Genomic DNA, 19,414 nt, shown 5'->3' with positions numbered 1-19,414 from the left:
CTTTCCAAAGGCTGATGGGACCACAGCTGCTTTCTGCTGCTTATCGTTCCAGAGGCTAATGGGACCAGAACTGCTTTCTGCTGCTGATCTTTCTGTAGGATGGTGGGACCACAGCTGCTTTCTGCTGCTTATCTTTTGTGCTCATATTTGCTTCTTTCAGCCTAATTGGTCAAACGTGTTCTTTCTGCTTCTTTTTTGTTTGTTGCTAATTTAAGCTTGTTCTACATTTTCAGCTACCCTTTTATCTAATTTTAGCTGTTTTCAGATAAATTCGAGTTTCAATTGATAATTTTTGCTACGTTCAATTTCATCTTGTTATGCTCTTTTCAACTTTTTTCTGCTAGTTTCATATTTTTCTGCATTTTCAGCTACTATTTAGCTGTTTTTATGTTACTTTTAGCTTTTTCAGCTAATTTCACATTTTTAGCTCTTTTCAGCTCTTTCCACTTCCTTCTGGTAGCTTAAGCTTCTTTCTGAATTTTTAGCTACTTTTCAGCTATTTTTTGTTGTTGCTAATTTCAGCTTTTTTAAAGCTAATTTCCTAATTTTTTTGCTCATTTCTGCTTATTCAAACCTAATTCAGCAAATATGTGTTCTTTAAGTTTTCCTCTGCTAATTTAGGCTTGTTCTTCCATTTCAACTACTTTTCAGCATGCCTTTTTAGCTCATTTCAGCTGTTTTTCAACATGCACACTGCATTTTTGCAGGACATGCAATTGCTCTAGTTTCAGCTTCATTTTCTAAACGTGACATTTTTCCTTTTAGCTTCACCGTCTGTTGTGCTAGTTTTAGCAACTGCTTTCCAGGTTTTTAGCGTCCCTTCTGCTAATTTTTGAATCTGTTCTCCATTTAGTTTTGTGGCTCTTGTTCTGCAGCTTTTAGCTCCTCTTCGGCTCATCTTCTCCTGTGTTCTGATGGGTTTAATGTTTGAACAGTTGAGTTTAGCCTTTTCAGCCAGTTTTGAGCAGTCGGCGCTCATTCCTCAGCTTGTTTCTTCTCTGTTCGGTCCACAGCTCCCTCCCTCATTATTATCTCCCCCCCCCACGCTCGCATTCCCAGAGAAAACGGGAGTGATTCAGGAAGTGTGACGTAAGTTTTCCTCCACTTCGGGCCACCGTCACCATGTCTGCTCCAGGTGAGTGTTTCCAAACATTAACTCTTACAAACCACACACACATTTTCCTGAGTGACAGCTCCTCGAGGGAGTGCTCTGCCTCTGCTCTCTTGAACTCGTTAAGTTTCGTAGCTCTTGGGTCAGGATTGGACTTGTGTACTGGAGTGTCCACAGAGCGCTCTGCCTGGTGTCTTTGTCCACAACACATGAGCGTAATTTAAACCATATTCCTGGGATGCCTGAATGCTGATGTCTCTCATCTTGGTCCCTGCCGGAGGTTTTAAGTGGTTAAAGGTGCCGCTATGTGAGCTTGTTAGTTGTGTGTGTGTGTGTTGTTTTTTTTTTTATCGTGGGCCAGTTGCAAATCTCATTTAGTTTTCTAGGAAGTAGGTAGAAGAATGCAGGAAAAGGTGGAGCAGCCACACACCCAAACGTTAACACAACTTATTATTAGTATATTTATTTTTCCGTGACTCGTCTCTTGTTAGATTGAGCCGGTTTGATTCCAGTTGGCACATGAAGCTTTTTTTTTTTTTTTTTCCAGTTTGGTCTTAAGCGATTAGGACGACAAAAACCAGTTTGGTCAGATGAGAGTCACGTTGTAACACTAAAGTCATTACGTCTTTACACAGAAGTCGTGACCTGACGACACAGTCGAGAAAGTGCACGCTCTTTCAGTTCTTGAGATTTTTCTTTTTTCAAGTTTCAGGACGTCATGAAAATACGATCTGGTCTTTACCGGGTTTCTACAATGGTTAAAATCTAACCTGAAGCGAGCAAAAACAACAGATTCCACCGAGTGATTATTTATTAAACAAATGGAAAAGTGTTGAAGAAAAGATGAAATCCCACCACGATTTGGCAGCTCGCAGAACCTCCTTTAGCTTCAATAACTCGGTGGTTGTATTCTGTGTTTTCAGTCTATCTCGGGGTTGTGGAGGAATTCTGGCCCACTCTTCTTTACAGCGTTATTTCAGTTCTTTGAGGTTTCCTGACGGTAGTTTCTGCTCAGCTCTCTTCAGGTCCCACCACTGCGACGGAGCTTTAGGGTCACCCTAAGAAAAAAAAAAAGTTAAAAGCCATCAAATTTACGAGAATAAAGTCGTACGAGATTTTTTTTTTTTTTTTTTACAGCTCTCGTTTTTTTTCCTTTTTTTTTCCACGAGTTGGATCTACAACGTGACCTGTCAATCATTCCAGCAGGCGTGTCAGCAAATGACCAATCCGAAGCTAAATGCTCCTTACCTGCAGATTTGTGCTGCAGCCCTAGAGCGTACCACCTTACTGTACGCAGGTTAGTCCTGATACTGATAATAATCTGATGCTGATGTGCAAACAGATTAACCGTCTCCTTATTTATAAAACCAATACCAAAGTATACCTTAACAAAATGCTCAACATTCTTCATTTTGCCAGTTAAAATGTGGTAAACTTTGCTTTACCATGTCGGAGTTCGGATAATATTGCCACTCATTTAGCTTCGGATTGGCCATTTTCTGACACGCCTACTAGATTGATTGACAGGTCGCATTGTGGATCCGACTCATGGGAAAAAATAAAAATAAAGGAGAACTGCAAAAAAAAAAAAAAAGTCTCGTACGACTTTATTCTCGTAACATTAAGACTTTATTCGACTTTATTCGCGTAATTTTATGGCTTTTAATATTTTTTTTTTTTTGCGTGGCCCTAAAGCTCCGTCGAACACCACAACGTTTCTGTCTGGACTTTGACTGGGCCGTTGATTCTTTTCTTTTTGAGCCATTCTGTTGTAGATCAGCTGCTGTTTGGGATCGTTGTTCTGTTTTATGATGATAACTCCAGCTGTTAGACAGATGATATCACATCTGGCTCTAGAACCCTTAGATCCACAGAGGAGCTCATGGTGGACTCTGACTGCAAGGGGCACAACAGTCCCAGACCATCACCCCTCCACCACTGTGCCTCACAGTTAATGTGTTCAGTTTTCTCCAAACATGCTGCAGTGCATTATGGGTAAACATCTCTACTGTGGTCTCATGTAGTTCCAGACGTCTTGAGCTTCATTCAGATGAAACTTTACAAACCAAAGTCATTTTGTCGTGTTCTTTTTAGACAGAAGTTTTTCTGCTGTAACTCCAAATCACTCAAACGTGTTCAGTCTTTATCAAACTGACCTCTCATGAACTTTAACCTTTCACCTGCTGATTGAGACCTGTACAGTCTGAGACGGAGCTCTTGGAGTTTGCTGTTATTTCCCTGAGCATTGCACGGTCTGACCTGGGGGTGAATTTTCTGGGACTTTCACTACCTGGAAGAAGCAGCCATCTTTAACGTTTTCCACTTGTTGATGATCGTTCTCTCTGTAGAACGATGAACTTTAAATAGTTTTGGAAATGACCTTTGACTCTTCACAAATTGACTGATGGCAACAGTTGCTTCTCTGAGTCATTGCTGATGTCTTTCCATCTCAGCATTGTGTCTGCTCCAGAGCAGCGAACTGATGAAGCTCCTGCTGTTCTGCAGGTGATCACACTGATGATGATCAGTTAGTTCATCAATACATCTGATCAGCAGCAGAAGACGAACCTCTTAAGTCCTGTTGAAGCAGCTCAGGAGGACTCCGTGTTTCACACACAGCTTTTCTGTCTTGGTTTGTTTTTTAATGACATGGTGGAATCTGCTGGGTGTTCTCATGTGAATGGTGCACAGCTCATTTTGTTTGTGTGAGGTTGGTGTGAAAACGGAAACATGTGTCTCAGACTGAGAACATTAAAACCCAAACTGTCTCAAAATATTCCCACATTCTTCCCCAAACCCACATACATGTTTGTGTCATTAAACCAGCCTTCTGTATCAAAGCATAAATGTTTTTTTTTCTTTATCTTTAGTCAGACCACAGGGCAGTTAGTCTGTTACCAGTCAGCAGGCGTGGCTCGTACTCAAAGCTGAAGTAATCCTTCAAGCTACACATTTAAATACTCAAAGATGATTCCGTTCGATTGGTTTGGTTTTTGTTGAAGTCAAGTGGACACATGAAATGAAATGGTGACATTGAAGCCACTTTTAACATTTCCTTGTTTAAAATCGATCTGAATTTCAATGTGTTTAAATACGTTATTAATGGAAATAAAAGGAACAATAGTTGACATGACATGAATGCTAAGATGGCTCCGCCCACTTTGAAATGAACTCCAAGGTGAGCTAACCCCTGACAAAAGAACAAACACATAGCTGTAATGGTGGAGGTAGTGAAGCTCACCGAGGCATTTCTGCCTCATCAGCCAACAGTAAGGCAAACAAGATGGGACAAAAATGTTCAAAGATACTAATAACCACATTTACTGCAGTAGATGTTGTCATGTGCAAGGCAAGATATTGCAGTCAAATTCAGTATGTAAGATTGTAAAGTTTTCATTACAACTAATTAATATTTTGTGCAAAATCAGTTTAGTTTTATCCAACAGTTTTCAGTCAGGTCATCTGGACAGTTTCTTTTTTTGCTGAAATGTTTCACCTTCCATCCGGAAGGCTTCATCAGTCAAGGAAACACACAACACAAAACTGATTCTTCCCCCCAAACAGCTTACTCCAAAGTGGAACAAACCAGTTATGTTGGTGCTAAGATGGTGTCTTTGGCACGCCCCCTCCTCCGATGCCGGCCCTCTTCCTCGTTGACAGACATGTCAAACTGGTTCAAAACCAAAAAAGTTTCAGCAAAAAAAAAAAAAAAACTGTCCAGATGACCTGACTGAAAATTGTTGGATTGTATACCTGGATTATTGAGTGTGGACTTTTTTTAGTTTAGTTTTATACACCTCAGTTTGCAAATGTCCTCTATCAGAGACTGAGACCTCACAGTCCAAGAAAGCCAACTTGCCATTTTTTACATCTTCTCGTGTGAACTTGATGTATTTATCCACAGAGTTGATGTGGTCAGTAAAATGTTGGACTTCCTGAGATTTAATTTTAACCCAGGTGTCGTCAACATACCTGAACCAATGACTTGGTGGTGTCCCTGAAACGGACGTCAAGGCTCTCTTTTCTACCTCCTCCATGTACAGGTTGGCAACAACAGGAGAAACTGGAGACCCCATAGCACACCCATGTTTCTGCCTATAATATTGCTCCCCATATGTGAAGTAGGTTGACTGCAGGCACAGTTTCAAGAGTTGACACAGTTGTTCTGTGGAAAGCGTGGTCCTGCTGCTCAGAGTGGTGTCTGATTTTAATTTTAAACTGACCACCTCTACTGCATCATCAACAGGAATGCACGTAAAGAGTGATGTGACATCAAAAGAGACCATTGTTTCATCAGTCTCCATGATGACATCCCTCACCTTGTCCACAAAGTCCATGGTGTTCTGTATGTGGTGTTCTGAGCTGCCAACTAAAGGGATGAGTACAGACGCCAGATATTTGGAAACATTGTAAGTGACAGAGTTAATCATGCTAACAATAGGTCTTAAAGGTACACCTTGTTTGTGGATTTTAGGTAAACCATACAGACTAGGTGTGGCCTCCCCTGGGTACAGTCTGTGGTACAGAAAACGGTCTATAGCCTTGTCCTGCTCCAAATGTTTCAGGCAATCTATCAATTTCTTCTTGTAACCACTTCCTGGATCTCTTGTCAGTGGCTCATAAGTGGTTAAGTCACTAAGGAGTGTCATAACTTTCTCCTGATAGTCTTTCTGGTTCATATTCACTGTGCACCTTCCTTTTTCTGCCGAAAAAGAAAGTGCTATGTGTTGTCATCATTGTATGTTTATATACAATGATGAAATTTGTGCTCAGCATCACACATAAGATGCATCCAGGTGGAGCAGCGGGTAGTAGGGATGTGCGATATGGCATAAAATTTATATCACGATATGTATTGTGAAGGGTGGCGATAACGATATATATCACAATACGTTTTTTTGTATAAAACTTGCAATGGGAATGAAAAAAGCATAGGATGTTTTTTTTGCCATCATTTATTTTGAAAACTGCTATACCACAAAATAATCTCAATTAAGAAAATTCCACTACTAGGTCCAGAGAGTTTTTAAATAATTAACAAATCAAGTATTAGGCTTCTTTCTTGTAGTGCAAAATATATCAAATGTAGTTTTAGCCATATGTTTTAAACAAAATAATATGTTAACTCAACTCTTCCAGTCTTCTCACTTAAGAAATGAACAGCAACAGAGCAGCATTTACACTGAAAACACTTCACCCTCCAACCCTCTAGTGGGCGTCTCCTTCCGCTTTAAGGAGAGCTGACACAAAATGGCGACCAGTTTCCTCTGTGGCTTTGACCAGAGGGTTTCGCAGTAAAATCACACAACGCAGCGTTCTTTTCACAGATCAGAGAGCAGGTTTCTCTAAAGCTGACCAACGCTTAATTTAACTTTTGACGAAAAAAAAAAAAAAAAACTTTTGACGGAACACAGCATTTTGCACGTGTCCGAATAAGGCAACACTACGGTAAGCCGGCCGTAGTTAGCTTGTAGCTGTGCTACTTAGCTCTTGAAGAAAATACTTTAACACCACTTGCGCACAGTTTTCAACTAAAAAAGTAACAATTAAATCTGACAACTCTGATTGTACTTCAGACACAGCATTACTGCGGTTAGCCGGTAGAATACAGATCTCTATCATAGGCTAAATGTCTATTGTTTCTATCGTGTACCGTATATAGCGCACATTCCTAGTGGGTAGCTATGTAAGCATCCGGGGAGCAATTAGGGATTAGGTGTCTTGCTCAAGGACACCACATGTGGGCATGGCGGGGAGTTGAACCTGCGACTTTCTGGTCCCAAGTCGGCTACCCTACCTCTACACCATCTCGGCCTCTTAAGCTTACAGCATCTGGTATTCCCAGGCGGCCTCCCATCCAAGTACTAACTAGGCTCAACCCTGCTTAACTTCTGAGATCAGACGAGATTGGGCAGGTTCAGGGTGGTATGGCCATAAATCCACAAGATGATGTTCTTGTCCTTGCTGAGAGTGGTGAGTGCATCTCTCTCCTCTCTGCTGATGTTGGTAGGTGGTGGTTTGGCATTGCAGAGGCAGGCTGAAACTTTGTTCCTGAGTTGTTCTGCTTCATACTCTGTAGTCTTGTTGCGGATGACTGATTCTGTGGCTTCGATCATCTCCACCAGAGGAATTCTTCTTGGTGCAACCGCAAAGTTCAGTCCCCTGGCAAAGGTCACTGTCTCCAGCTGGGTGAGTTGTCTGTCGGGCAAATTCTTCACCCACTTTTCTGTCTCCCTGGCATGTGACTGACTATCAGTATGGTGCCTTCCATTGAGTGTGTTCTGTTATTAGGATTGGGATGGGCTTGATAAGTTTCCAGTAAATTAATCTTCTTTTGTTGTCGGGACTTGGACTTGACACGCTGTGATGCATTCTCCGTGAAATCCATCACCTCCTGAAATGTGATCTGACCTAGGCGTGTTGTTTTTGTTGGATGCGCTCTTCTTTGGCTTCTAAAGCCTCAATAGTAAAATTGGTCTGTCTCACTCGTCTGTGCCTTCTGTAGGAAATTGCTTGCCCGTTGTCTGTTGATAGAAGATTTGAGTTCCAGGCTCTTGGGGAAAGGTGCCACTTTGCACCAGAGGTTGAATCTCACGTGGTTCCTGTATTCTGTCCTCTTTCTTGCTGTTTGCTCAAACTCTCAAAACTAGTTTGACGCAATCCTGGCCAAAGTGGTTCAAAATATCCTGATGCATGCTCAATAATCCAGGTAGATGAATCTTACAAGGTTAAGTCAGGTCAGACGTATCTACTTGGACTATTGAGCATGCACCAGGATACTTGTAAATTACATCATACTTGATCTTGTGTGATCTGTTAGGGTTAGGGCGGCTGTGGCTGAGTGGTTAGAGCAGTCGTCCTCCAATGCAAGAGTTTGGGGTTTGAATCCAACAGCAGTTACATGCCAAGGTGTCCTTGGGCAAGACACTGAACCTCTCATTGCCTCCGATGTGTGTCCCATCAGTGTATGAATGTGATAAAGCTCTGATTATTCTCTTTAGAATGATTTTTTTTTCAATTAGCTTTATAGAGATCTAGTAGAGTGCTGTATGAATGGATAAATGAGGCACAGATTGTTGTGTAAAGAACTTTGGGTGTCTTGATAAGATTGAAAGGTGCTATATAAGTACAGTCCATAAGTGTTCACAGTATGAGTTTAGGCTGACTTTCAGCTACTACTGCAGCAAGTTTTAGTTTGATATCTGTACAATTAACGTGAGTTATAGCCATTTTTGTGTTTGGTAGCATAGAAGTTAATCAGCTGTAGATGTACTTCCAGTAATTTTTCTTCTTCTTAAAGTTTTAGTAAATCTCTCAAGTGGTTTGTGTGATATTTTGCTAACAGACAGATGGGGCCAACACCAACAGTTAAAGTTAAATATAATCAAAGCAGCCCTGCAATAAGTGGCACTTGAGTCTTTGTTGTGAATCAATTGCAGTTGCTACCAAACCAAAGTTTAGCTCAACGTTTTAAAAGCTAACCGAGTTAGAGCCATTTTTGTGTTTTCTACATTCAGTTCCCTTTGGTGGCCATCTTGAATTGGGTGGACTCCAAAAGGTAATCGGCTGTCGAGATACATCCACTGATTAATTTCTGAGAGTTTCACTAAACCCATGTAGTGGTTCATGAGATATTTTGCTAACAGCCAGACTAACAAACACACACACAGGCAGTTACATTATCATGGTGGTGGGCGACAGCCCGGAGGGTTTGATAACCGGAGTGAACTGTGTGTAGTCAAACCTAGATGTTTTTATACAAGTGTAGAAATGATCAGGACAATGAACTAAAATAAATTGGTGCTACAGAAATTCTTCTGACAAAGTGGAGGGAGCAATTAAGGAAACTCAACCGGGGACATTTCCTGCTGGTGTGCTGAAACACGTTCAAATCTGGGGTAAGAAGAAAGTAAACTCCAGACTGACATATTTACAGAAGATAACGCGGCGAACACTTTACTTCCTGTTAAGGAACCGTTCAAGAATGTTCACAAATAAAATGAAGCAGGGAGGAAGATAAGCTCACGTTGCGGCTGGTGGAGCAGCGGGGAAATCTAACTACCAACAAGCAGCACGCCGACGTCCCCCGTCCCTGAAGGATTTGAACAGTTTTTGAGAGGAGTGTTTTTCTGAACTTAAACCGAACAACAAATCCAAGTAAACCTTAATGTTTTTGGTGCGACGCGTTCAAGTGAGGAGGAGTTACTGTGGAGAACAGAGGTACGTTTGGTTTTATTGTCCGAGGCGGCGCAGAGTGACGGATCCTGCCGAGTGGAGGGAGGAATTTTATCCACTACCAGGGAGGAGCCAGGGGGTGGTCGATGGTGGCCTTGGCCCCCATAGATTAATCTTCAGCCACCCTCTGAAACAGTATAAAAACTTGAGCAGTTTCCTCAAATGATGGGGATGGCCTGTTTACACACAGACATATGGTCTTGGATTTTGACGTAGCAATCCAATTTTCGAAAGGCATCTTTCCTACGTCTAGATCAGGGCTATTCAACTGGCGGCCCGCGGGCCGGAGATGGCCCGGCCCACTTCATTAAAAAAATGATTATTATTTTTTTAGTTTCTGGGTTCTTTTTATTGTATTTATGATTCAATGCAATAAACTGAATTTAAAAGGTAACAGATCATTTTAAACTTTGCTTTAGTTACACAATGACTTTAATCGCTGGATGTCCGGCCCCCTGAGCTTTTGGCTTTCAGAAACTGTGGCCCCATGAGCAGTTTTGTTGAATAACCCTGGTCTAGATGTAGCCACATAACAAAACAGATGTCGGCACCTCACTTATTTTTCAAGTTAACATGCGCTCATGACATGCGTGGTCAGACTGCAGGTAGGTATTTTCAATTCCCTGTCTTGGCTCCTCGACGGGGGACAAACAAAGAGGTCATATCAGTTTATTTTAATGTATTTTTTGTGTGTGTTTTCCAACAAACTCATGAACCGGTGGAAGGATTTAAATAAAATTCTTGACGTGTTTATCAAACGTCTTCAGCTGATGAACGCTTGGAGTCAAGATGGCCGCCACAGCTGTAGTGCCATTATAAAACAGCTGCAGCTCAGTCAGTTTGACAGCTGTTGAGCTAAAGTCTGGCGTGGTAGTAGCAGGCGGTGTGTGTTTCTTGAACGTCCTTTATTAAAAGAAACATTAATGTTTAATATTTTAGGAGTGTTCAGCTGATGTTCCAGTGCAGCATTTTATCTTTTTTTTTTTAGAGTGCTGGGTGATTACTTCCTGTTCTGTTAAAGGGTTTTCTGTTCTGGCTCTGAAAAACCAACAAACCGATCTGCACACCCACACACCATCCGCATGACTGAACGACCCCAGTGTTGGTTAGAAATGAAGCCAGTCCAGACCTGGCCCATTTCTGTCGTTGGATGAAGAAAAAACGAGAAGCATCTCCTCTTTTGTGCTTTTTAAAAAAAAATTATTTATTTTTAATTTGCCTCCTTTTAGTTCCTCTGCCAAGTACGCCACCTTGTAGTTGGCTTGTTTATTGGCAGAATTCCTCCAAAAATTCAATTGATTAATTTACAACGACTAAATGAAGCTCTCCCTGGCTCCGTGCAGAAAGTGTTTAAACCCACTCACAGTCGGTCCAGCTCCAAAACTCATTAAAGTTTTGAAGTTTAAGGATTTTTGTTGATTGTAGAGGCCGGCTCCTTCATCGCCTGCTGCTGCTGAAAGATGCTTCTTGTTCAAACTCAGTCCGTTTTATAAACGTGGAGCTAAAATTTGGTGTGGTAGTAGCTGAGACTCATCCCTAATTCATGAGTTTAAACTTGATGTCATGAAATGCAGCAGTCTGTACGCGTTCCTTCAAGGGAAGCTAGTTCCGTATTTTTGTACTTTGCTGTTGTATTTGCTCGTGTTATGATTTTAGGTCTTTTTACTTCATTCTGGTTTTCACAGCATCGTTCGCCCTGTTTATACTGGTTCATCCCAAAGATCCAGTCCCCCAGCACAAACATAGTAATATTGTGTATGCTGTTCAGTGCCAGGCGGGCTGCGATCAGTCACAGTGATGGACAAAGTACTCAACTCTAGTACTTAAGTAAAAGTATTCATGGTCAAATCTTACTCAACTACAAGTAAAAGTTGCTCAGTCATAAGTTTACTCAAGTTAAAGTACTGAAGTACTTACTTTTGAAAATATTTAAGTATTCAAAAGTGCATGCATTAAAAATACTCAAGTATTCAAAGTACAAATTATATTGTAGCTCTCTGAAACCACCTGATGATGTGTTGACATGTAGAACTACTCTGCTACATGGCAACACCACGTGCCTTAATCAAACCTGTAAACCACAAATACCTTCCCTGCATTTTACAACAGAAATACTCAAGTAGTAAAGATACTCAGAAAATGTACTTAAGTACAGTACTCAAGTAAATGTACTTCGTTACTGTCCACCACTGGTACATCCAGGTATAGTACCATCGTCAGGCCAGGACTCTGGTTTACTGCAGGCCATCGGTGGATGAAGATGTTCACATCCTTGATGGAGAGGAACGTTGGTTTGAGAGAGGAGTGAAGGAAGAGAACCCGTCCATCGTTAAACAGGGGTGGAGACCTCCGGTTTCAACTGTCGACCTCTTCCATTGCTGTTATTGCTAGTATCACTCAGCCCTCTGTGAACAGCAAGCGGCATCAGGGCACTAACAATCTATTGTTAGACTGATGGTCCTCCTTTTGCATGTGAACAGCTAGTTCTGGATGTCGCCAGCAAACTGGTTGATCCACCATGAAAGGGGCTGTTTATAAGACTGAGTTTGTTGCAGCTCCTTAGACTGAAGAAGTCTTTTGGATAAAAGACAAAACGTTTCAATAAAGAATCCGTCCAGAGGACCTGACTTAACCTGGTTAGATTTTTCTACCTGGATTATTGAGCGTCAGGACAGCTGCATCAACAATATGTGGGTTTTATTCGCCTTCTAGACCTGTTGGAATACTTATATACTTTCAAATAACAGTATTACCTGAATAAACCATCATTCTTATAATTGATGTATTGTAACGAGCCTTCTTGATGTTGTCCTGACTTAATGTGACTGTTTGGAGACCAGTTTAGTTCAGTGTACGTCTGTTTTAAGTTGAACTAATATCATGTTTTACTTCAGGTTACCCAGGCGGTCATTCTGCACCCCCTTACCCAGCAGGGGGCTACCCAGACCCCGGTCAGGCCCCTCCTCCGGGCTTCAGCATGGCTTACAACCAGGGCCAACCTGTCATGTATCAGCCGGGCCCGATGGCTCCCAGTCCAGGACAGGGGCCGGAGTATGGCGGCCCACCCATGGGGATCTCGCCGGCACCTGCTGCTGTCCCCGTTGGGGTCCCACCAGGACTGGAGTACCTGACCCAGGTAAAAAAAAAAATTCCTTTTGAAATAAAAAATAAATAATCTTCTTTAGCTAACGGTTGCTTGAATCAGATTTATGCACATTTCTGTGATTTTGCACTCATTTCCACGTGTATAACAATCCATCTTCACTACAAACGGTAACTGAAGAGTCAGTTTAAATACTGAAGACGAACGTTTTTTATGAGCTCGGGTGAAAGAGCGTGGGGGTCCAGGTGAAACGATTTGCTTTGCAAATGATAAAACCTGCTTGTTTGTTTTTTTTCCTTGTAGAACAAAGAAAAGCTGTCAGATGGCAGAACGTTTTAAAAGTTGAAATGATCATAAAGTCTTTCTCTTGTGATTTATTCTTTTTATTTTTTTAGCTCGATCAGATCCTGATCCATCAAAAAGTTGAGCTCCTGGAAGGTAAAAACACACGGAAGCGGTTTGTCTTTATCGAGTCCTCGCAGTTCATTCACGGCCGCGCCTTGCTTTCCTCCCACCTCGCCCAGCGTTCATCGGCTTCGAGACCAACAACCAGTACGAGATCAAGAACAGCCTGGGCCAGAAGATCTACAAGGCCAAGGAGAAGAACGACTGCTGCACGAGGAACTGCTGCGGCTCGCTGCGCAGCTTCGACATGAAGATCAAGGACAACATGGACCGGGAAGTCATCCGCCTCATCCGGCCTTTCCGCTGCGTCTCCTGCTGGTGTCCCTGCTGCCTGCAAGAGGTCCGTCTCTGGGGGTTTGTCTGGTGGATGCTGGGTTGGAAATGAGCCATCAGCTTATTAATAACTTTGTATTGTCATATTGTACCACACCTGGTCAAATATCGCTCCTATCTATAAGCTCAAGTACTCTCTCCAGGTGTAAATGACTCGTTTTACTGTTTTCTCAGTGAGCGTCCGAGTTATTATTTAACTTCTCTGACTGATTAAGAGGTTTTATTGGAACCGATACGCTGCGATTAACCCTAAAACAGCTGATTGTGTTGTTTCCACTGGGTGGGGTTTGTTTGTTGAGTGTTACTACATGTGTTTGAAAGGTTATGAACCATTAATACACGGGTGTCCAAAGTGTGGCCCGTGGGCCATTTGCGGTCCTTGGAGTGATTTTTGAGCGGCCCACAACTGCAGTTTAAGAATGGTATCATTTTGACCAGTAGGCTTAAGTTGTCGATTTAGACTTGCTGTAAATTAGTTGGTAATCCTTTTTATATATAATGTTTAGGTTTAACAGCAAAAAGGATGAAAAACAATCTCAAAATGAGCAATATTAAGCAAAATACAAACCTTTGGCTATAATATTTTTATTTTCACTTCCTGGTACAAAGCACCAAAATCTTTACTGATTTCTACCAGAAAGGAGACTTTTGGATAATGATTCATAAAACTTTGCTAAATATTGCAGTTAATAAAATAATCAAGACATTTTAAAATGAATATAACACGGTATCATCTACATACGAGTTGATCAACTTTATCAAATCTTCTATGAATCTGTTGTAGCGACTGACAGCTGGACTATTTTTCAGAACTTCGATCAGCCTTTTGAGCCGTCCATGGTCCAAAAGGCTGATCGACCCCCTTTTAAAAGGACACTGTTGGATAAATTAATTATCCCATCATCATCTCTTTAATCAAATAAGCCACACTGAAAATGCGAGAAGATCTTTTCAACCCAGTTTTACTTGCATTTCTGCAGGAGTAACGTTGTAATTTGAAATTGACGGGAATGTAAAGGTTTATAAAACAGTGTATGCAAGAACTGTTAGGACTTTTTTCCAGATGTGCAGTTTTAAGACGACAGCAGTTCATCTTGTTCTTGGTCCAAACCATATTAGCTGTTAGATTGTCAGTCTTGTCAGATTAAACTCCGTTTCTTCAAAATGAGGTCGTCCAAAGAGCCGTCTACAACGAGGATGGTACTAATTGGTCGTACCCTTTCATACGAGACAAACTGTTTATCTGGCTCAGGTCTTTGTTTTTTCCTCTTGTTGCTGTGCTGCTGAGGGCGGCTTCATGTCCCTGCGCCCAGACAGCAGTTTGATCTGAGCATGAAAGGCCCTTTTGTCCAAACTGTCTCTTCACTCTGAAAACCTTCACTGGGACTGCTGTTTGTCCTCCCCTCGTGGAATCAAACTGTTAGCAGTCTGTTCCCCCCCAACCCGAGCCGGGCTCAGCACCGTTCTGGTTACAGCTCTGGCAGGAGCCATGTGAGCTCCGTTACCCTTGTTACACGGGACGGCAGGAACAACTGTAGCTCTGATCACTTGATCATGAACGTAGTACGTCCTACCACTTTGTGCATATTGTCTCTCTCCCCCCAGGATTAATTCAATTATGTCTGTCTGTCTGTGTCTAAACATAAGTAACTAAACATAACTAACTAACGGACTAAACATAACTAATTAATTAAACACAACTAACTAAACAAAATTAAATAAACATAACTAACTAAACATAACTAACTAAACTTTACTAAATATAACCAACTAACCATAACCAACCAAACATAAGTAAATACTAATCATAACTAAATATAATTAACTAACCAAACTTAACTACCAGTAAACACAACTAACTAACTAAACATAACTAAACATAACCAACTACGGTAAACATAACCAACTAAACATAACTAACTAAACGTAACTAAACATAACCAACTACGGTAAACATAACCAACTAAACGTAACTAACTAAACTTTACTAAACATAACCAACTAAACTAAACATAACCAACTAAACGTAACTAAACATAACCAACTAAACATAACTAACTAAACTTAACTAAACATAACCAACTACGGTAAACATAACCAACTAAATGTAACTAAACATAACCAACTAAACATAATCAACTAAACTAAACATAACCAACCAAACATAATTTAACTAAACTTTACTAAATATAACCAACTAACCATAACCAACCAAACATAACTAACTAAACTTAACTAAACATGACTAACTAAACTTAACTATACATAATCAACTAATCATAACTAACTAAATATAACTAACTAACCTTAACTCCAGACTGTGACCTTGTGGGGTTTGAATATAGCAGTCCGTGTCATGGAGGACCTTCTCCTTCTCTGTGTGTTTAATTGAATTCCGTGACCCAACAGATGGAGGTCCAGGCCCCACCGGGGACCACCGTCGGCTACGTCAAACAGGACTGGCACCCTTGCCTGCCCAAGTTTTCCATCCAGGGCCCAAACAAGGAGACTCTGATGAAACTGGATGGGCCCTGCTTCGCCTGTAACTGCTGTGGGGACGTCAACTTTGAGGTAAAACTCAGACCCGGGACGAGTTAATGGGCTTTCCAAGAGGAGCTTTGAGTGGCTGACTCTGCTCTGATCTCTCCAGTCAATTAGAAGCTTCATCCGGTCAAAATTCAATTTCTCCCACTAACGTGTCTCAAGTTACATTTCCTTTGGTTGTTGATGTGCCCCAGCACAGCTGGAAGGCTAGTTATACGGTCTCACTGGGACTTTGACGTCTATTCTGGGACAGACCCATTTATCATGATTATTTGGTTTAATATTGCAATAATATCGCGATACACGATATGTCTCAACATTTTAAAATCTACTCTAAATGGTTGTATAAACGTAAAATTTAACCTCATTAAGCATAAAATGCACGGTTTTGATGTTTCAATTACACCATTGTATTGAAATAGTTAACACCCTCCAAAAAAATAAGGAAAATTTGTATAAAATGCCTTGAAGCTTTTTTTAAAAGTACGTAGCTTTACCTTTTTAAAATTTAGTTATGAAAGTAGCATCATAAAAAATTGTCTGGACGTTAACTGAGCTAAACGTAATGTGCTTCAAATAGAAACTTTCGGAAGTTAACCCCAACGTTAAATATTTACCGGTAGTTTGAAACTTTTCAACTAAAGCAACACCATGGTGTGGACATTTGGCCACCTAGTGGCACGGCATGGTATTTCAGCATTTTTATTAGATTGTGAAAGGAAATAAAATCCAAACAAATAAAAGATATCCATTTTAAAGTCCTGGTGTAGTTAGTGGTCTAGGCCACTGTAGTGATGTATTGCCCACCCCCACAGTGCTTCCAGCGTTGGGTTGTGAAACACTGAAGTGAGGCGGAGTGAGGACATTGACAAATTTCAAATGTTTTCAACAATATTTGTACATCAATCTTCAATAGTTTGGGTCAAGAGTCTCTGTGGCTTTTTTAGTTTATGGGTCTAAAGCTGAAAACGTTTGGACCCATTGCCATAAAGCATAAAAAACACCAGTATGGTGATTTAAATCCATGTTGGGATTGGATTCTTCTAAACCAGGGCTGTCCAGTCCTGGTCCTTGAGGGCCACCGTCCTGCAGGTTTTAATTGTTCCTGCTCCAGCACACCTGATCCAATGATTGAATTATCGCTTCATGTCCTGCAGAAGCCCCTCAATCACCTATTGATTCAAACCAGATGTGTCGGAGCGGAGAAACATGTAAATCATGCAGGATGGTGGCCCTCAAGGGCCAGAGCTGGACACCCCTGAACTTTGCAATTCAGTTGAAGTTGTGCTATTTTGAACCAGGCCCAGAAGCTGTCGGGTCTTTGTGCGGCCTTGAATAAACTTGAGATTCAGCTAATCGAACCGTCTGTTGGTCTAATTTTGTGAATGTTTCTAAAACGTTCAAACTAAAGAGATCCATTTTTCTTCCAGATGTTTTTCATCATATAACTCGTTCCGCACTTTTTTTGCTATTTAAATATATATATTGTAAATTTTAGTATTTGTGCAATTTTTACTTTTTGAAATACTTAACTTTTTGGGCCTTGTTTTTCTTTTATTGAAAATGAACGGGTCCTTTAAACTCTTTCTGTCGTTTGAAACCTTTGTTCTGCTCATTTCAGCTTTGTTCAGCTTCTGTTAGCTGATTTCAGCTTCCCTCAGTGCCTTTGAGCTCGTTTCTGCTAATTTTAGCATTTTAATGCTTTTTTTTTTTGGTGATAATTTCAAATAATTTCAACTTTTTAATCCTCCCTTCAGCCTCTTTCAGCTAACGTCACCTTTTTTGTTGTTTAGCTTTTCAACTACTTTTTACTAATTGCAGCTTTTTTCTGCTCATTTCAGCTAGGGCTGGGCGATGTATCGAATATACTCGATGTATCGCGAGTTTTTCAATTCACGATGGTTAAAACGGCTCCATCGCAACCATCGAGTATTATTAGACTTGAAAATCTGTGTAGTTGTTTTTCTCCCGTCTGTGCTCATCTGCGTGGTCCCCCCTCCTCCCTCGCTGAATACAAACACAGCCCGTCACGTGCTGCTTCACACACGCTTACTAACGTCGTGACGGCGGCGCAGCTGAAGAGGATTGTTATTTAATATATGCAAAGTTTATTTTTTAGACATTTATTTTGTACATTACATTTGTTTGTTATTAAATGTGCCTGTGTGACAATTGGGACAAAGCTTTGACTCAGAAATATATTTTTCTTGTTACTTTATAAAAAAAAATAAAAAAAATATCACATATCGTGATTTATCTTTAAAAAATATCGCAATATATATTGTATATCGCGATTTATCTTAAAAAATATCGAGATAATAATTTTGGTCCATATCGCCCAGTCCCGATTTCAATTTCATTTAGCTAATTTTTTGTAACGTAATTCAGTCTCTTTCAGCTGTTTTTGTGCTTTCCTGCTTTAAGTAACTTGTCAGCTGCTCACATCAGCAGTTTAGCGATAGAACCTTTTCAGCAGCTTCCAGCTAAAATCAAGCTATAAGAGCCACTCTGTATTTTCACAGGAAATTACATTTCTTTAGTTTTTCCTAACAAGTTTTGCTGTTTTTTTTAAAAACTTTAATAAAAATGCGAGTGGACCCCCTCCACCTGACTGATACCTTGTGATCCACACACAGCTGAAGGGGAAGGATGAACAAGTCATCGGGCGCATCAGCAAGCAGTGGAGCGGCCTTCTGAAGGAGGTCTTCACTGACACGGACAACTTCGGCATCCAGTTCCCGCTGGACTTGGACGTGAAGATGAAGGCCGTCCTCATGGGCGCCTGCTTCCTCATCGTAAGTTTCCCGGACTCGGACCATTTTCTCCGCGCGCCGCGCCGTCGTCTCACTTCGTTTTTTGCTCTTTGTGCTGCAGGACTTCATGTTCTTCGAGAAGGTGGGCGAGGCCAACCAGCGCAGCTCCGTGTTTTCGTAACTGAAGGAAAAAAGAACAGGAGGGCGGGGGCGGCGACATGGACGGGCACGATCATCTGCTCGTCCTCCGTCTGTAGTTTTACGACCGTTCTTCTAGAATCCATTTACAGATCAGAAACAAGAAGTTTGAGCTAATTCTTTATTGGAAATCAGAGACGTATGCGTTGTAAATGTGCTTTCTGCTGCGTTGACGTTAACATTTCAACCTCACGCTGCTCATCTATTATCATTATCGATGTTTTCTAACCCTGTTCGACTTTATGAAGCCTTTATACCGCCTGTAGTGGAGTGCAGTATTGTTGTGAGTGTAGGAAACGTATTAATCTCTTCGTTTTTAAAGTTCTAGCTGAAGACCGCCGCTCACTTCTCTGCTCTCGTCCTCGGTTCTTTTGATCGTAAAGGTCGCAGACCCCTGGTTTGCTCTCCGTCCATAAACTTTCTCATGCGTCGCTCATAGCTTCTGACAAAATGTTGCGTACACTTTTCACAACCCCGGCTTCGAGGTCAAACATTATACCAGGTTTTTGCTCGTCTGGGCCATCGCTGTTGAACAGTTTGTCGACGGGCGTTTAACGTGCCGTGCTCTTATTGTCATTGATGCTTTTGGTAATCTCAGCTTCACCGAGCCGATAAAAGGAAACGTTTTTTTTTTTTGGTTTGTGGGAGAATAACGGGAAAATATGAAGAAGATGGTGCACGCAGACGCTACTTCCTAACCGCTACTTCCTAACCGCTACTTCCTAACCGCTA

At 41.2% G+C, this 19,414-nt stretch overlaps 2 protein-coding genes and 1 pseudogene across 5 annotated transcripts in view; 1 reads left to right on the top strand and 2 right to left on the bottom strand.

The window, feature by feature from the left end:
* The window catches only part of LOC119409291 (phospholipid scramblase 1), a 19,819-nt gene extending 411 nt beyond the window's left edge, over positions 1-19,408 (top strand). The window contains exons 2-8 of the mRNA XM_037676162.1: positions 1,014-1,135; positions 12,241-12,482; positions 12,845-12,887; positions 12,974-13,194; positions 15,597-15,758; positions 18,368-18,526; positions 18,606-19,408. Coding sequence (XP_037532090.1) covers positions 1,123-1,135; positions 12,241-12,482; positions 12,845-12,887; positions 12,974-13,194; positions 15,597-15,758; positions 18,368-18,526; positions 18,606-18,665 — 900 coding nt within the window. The 5' untranslated portion in view covers positions 1,014-1,122 and the 3' untranslated portion in view covers positions 18,666-19,408. The remainder of the gene's footprint in view (positions 1-1,013; positions 1,136-12,240; positions 12,483-12,844; positions 12,888-12,973; positions 13,195-15,596; positions 15,759-18,367; positions 18,527-18,605) is intronic.
* Positions 1-19,414, bottom strand: part of gps2 (G protein pathway suppressor 2) — an 831,114-nt gene that overhangs the window by 82,555 nt on the left and 729,145 nt on the right. The window lies entirely within an intron of this gene.
* On the bottom strand, positions 6,932-7,050 carry LOC119421320 (annotated as a pseudogene).

Source organism: Nematolebias whitei, chromosome 1 (genome assembly GCF_014905685.2).
Source record: "Nematolebias whitei isolate Nwh7 chromosome 1, NemWhi1, whole genome shotgun sequence".
NCBI classification, from domain to species: Eukaryota; Metazoa; Chordata; class Actinopteri; order Cyprinodontiformes; family Rivulidae; genus Nematolebias; species Nematolebias whitei.
The sequence above is the reverse complement of the archived record's forward strand: the minus strand, read 5'-3'. Positions and strand labels throughout refer to the sequence as shown.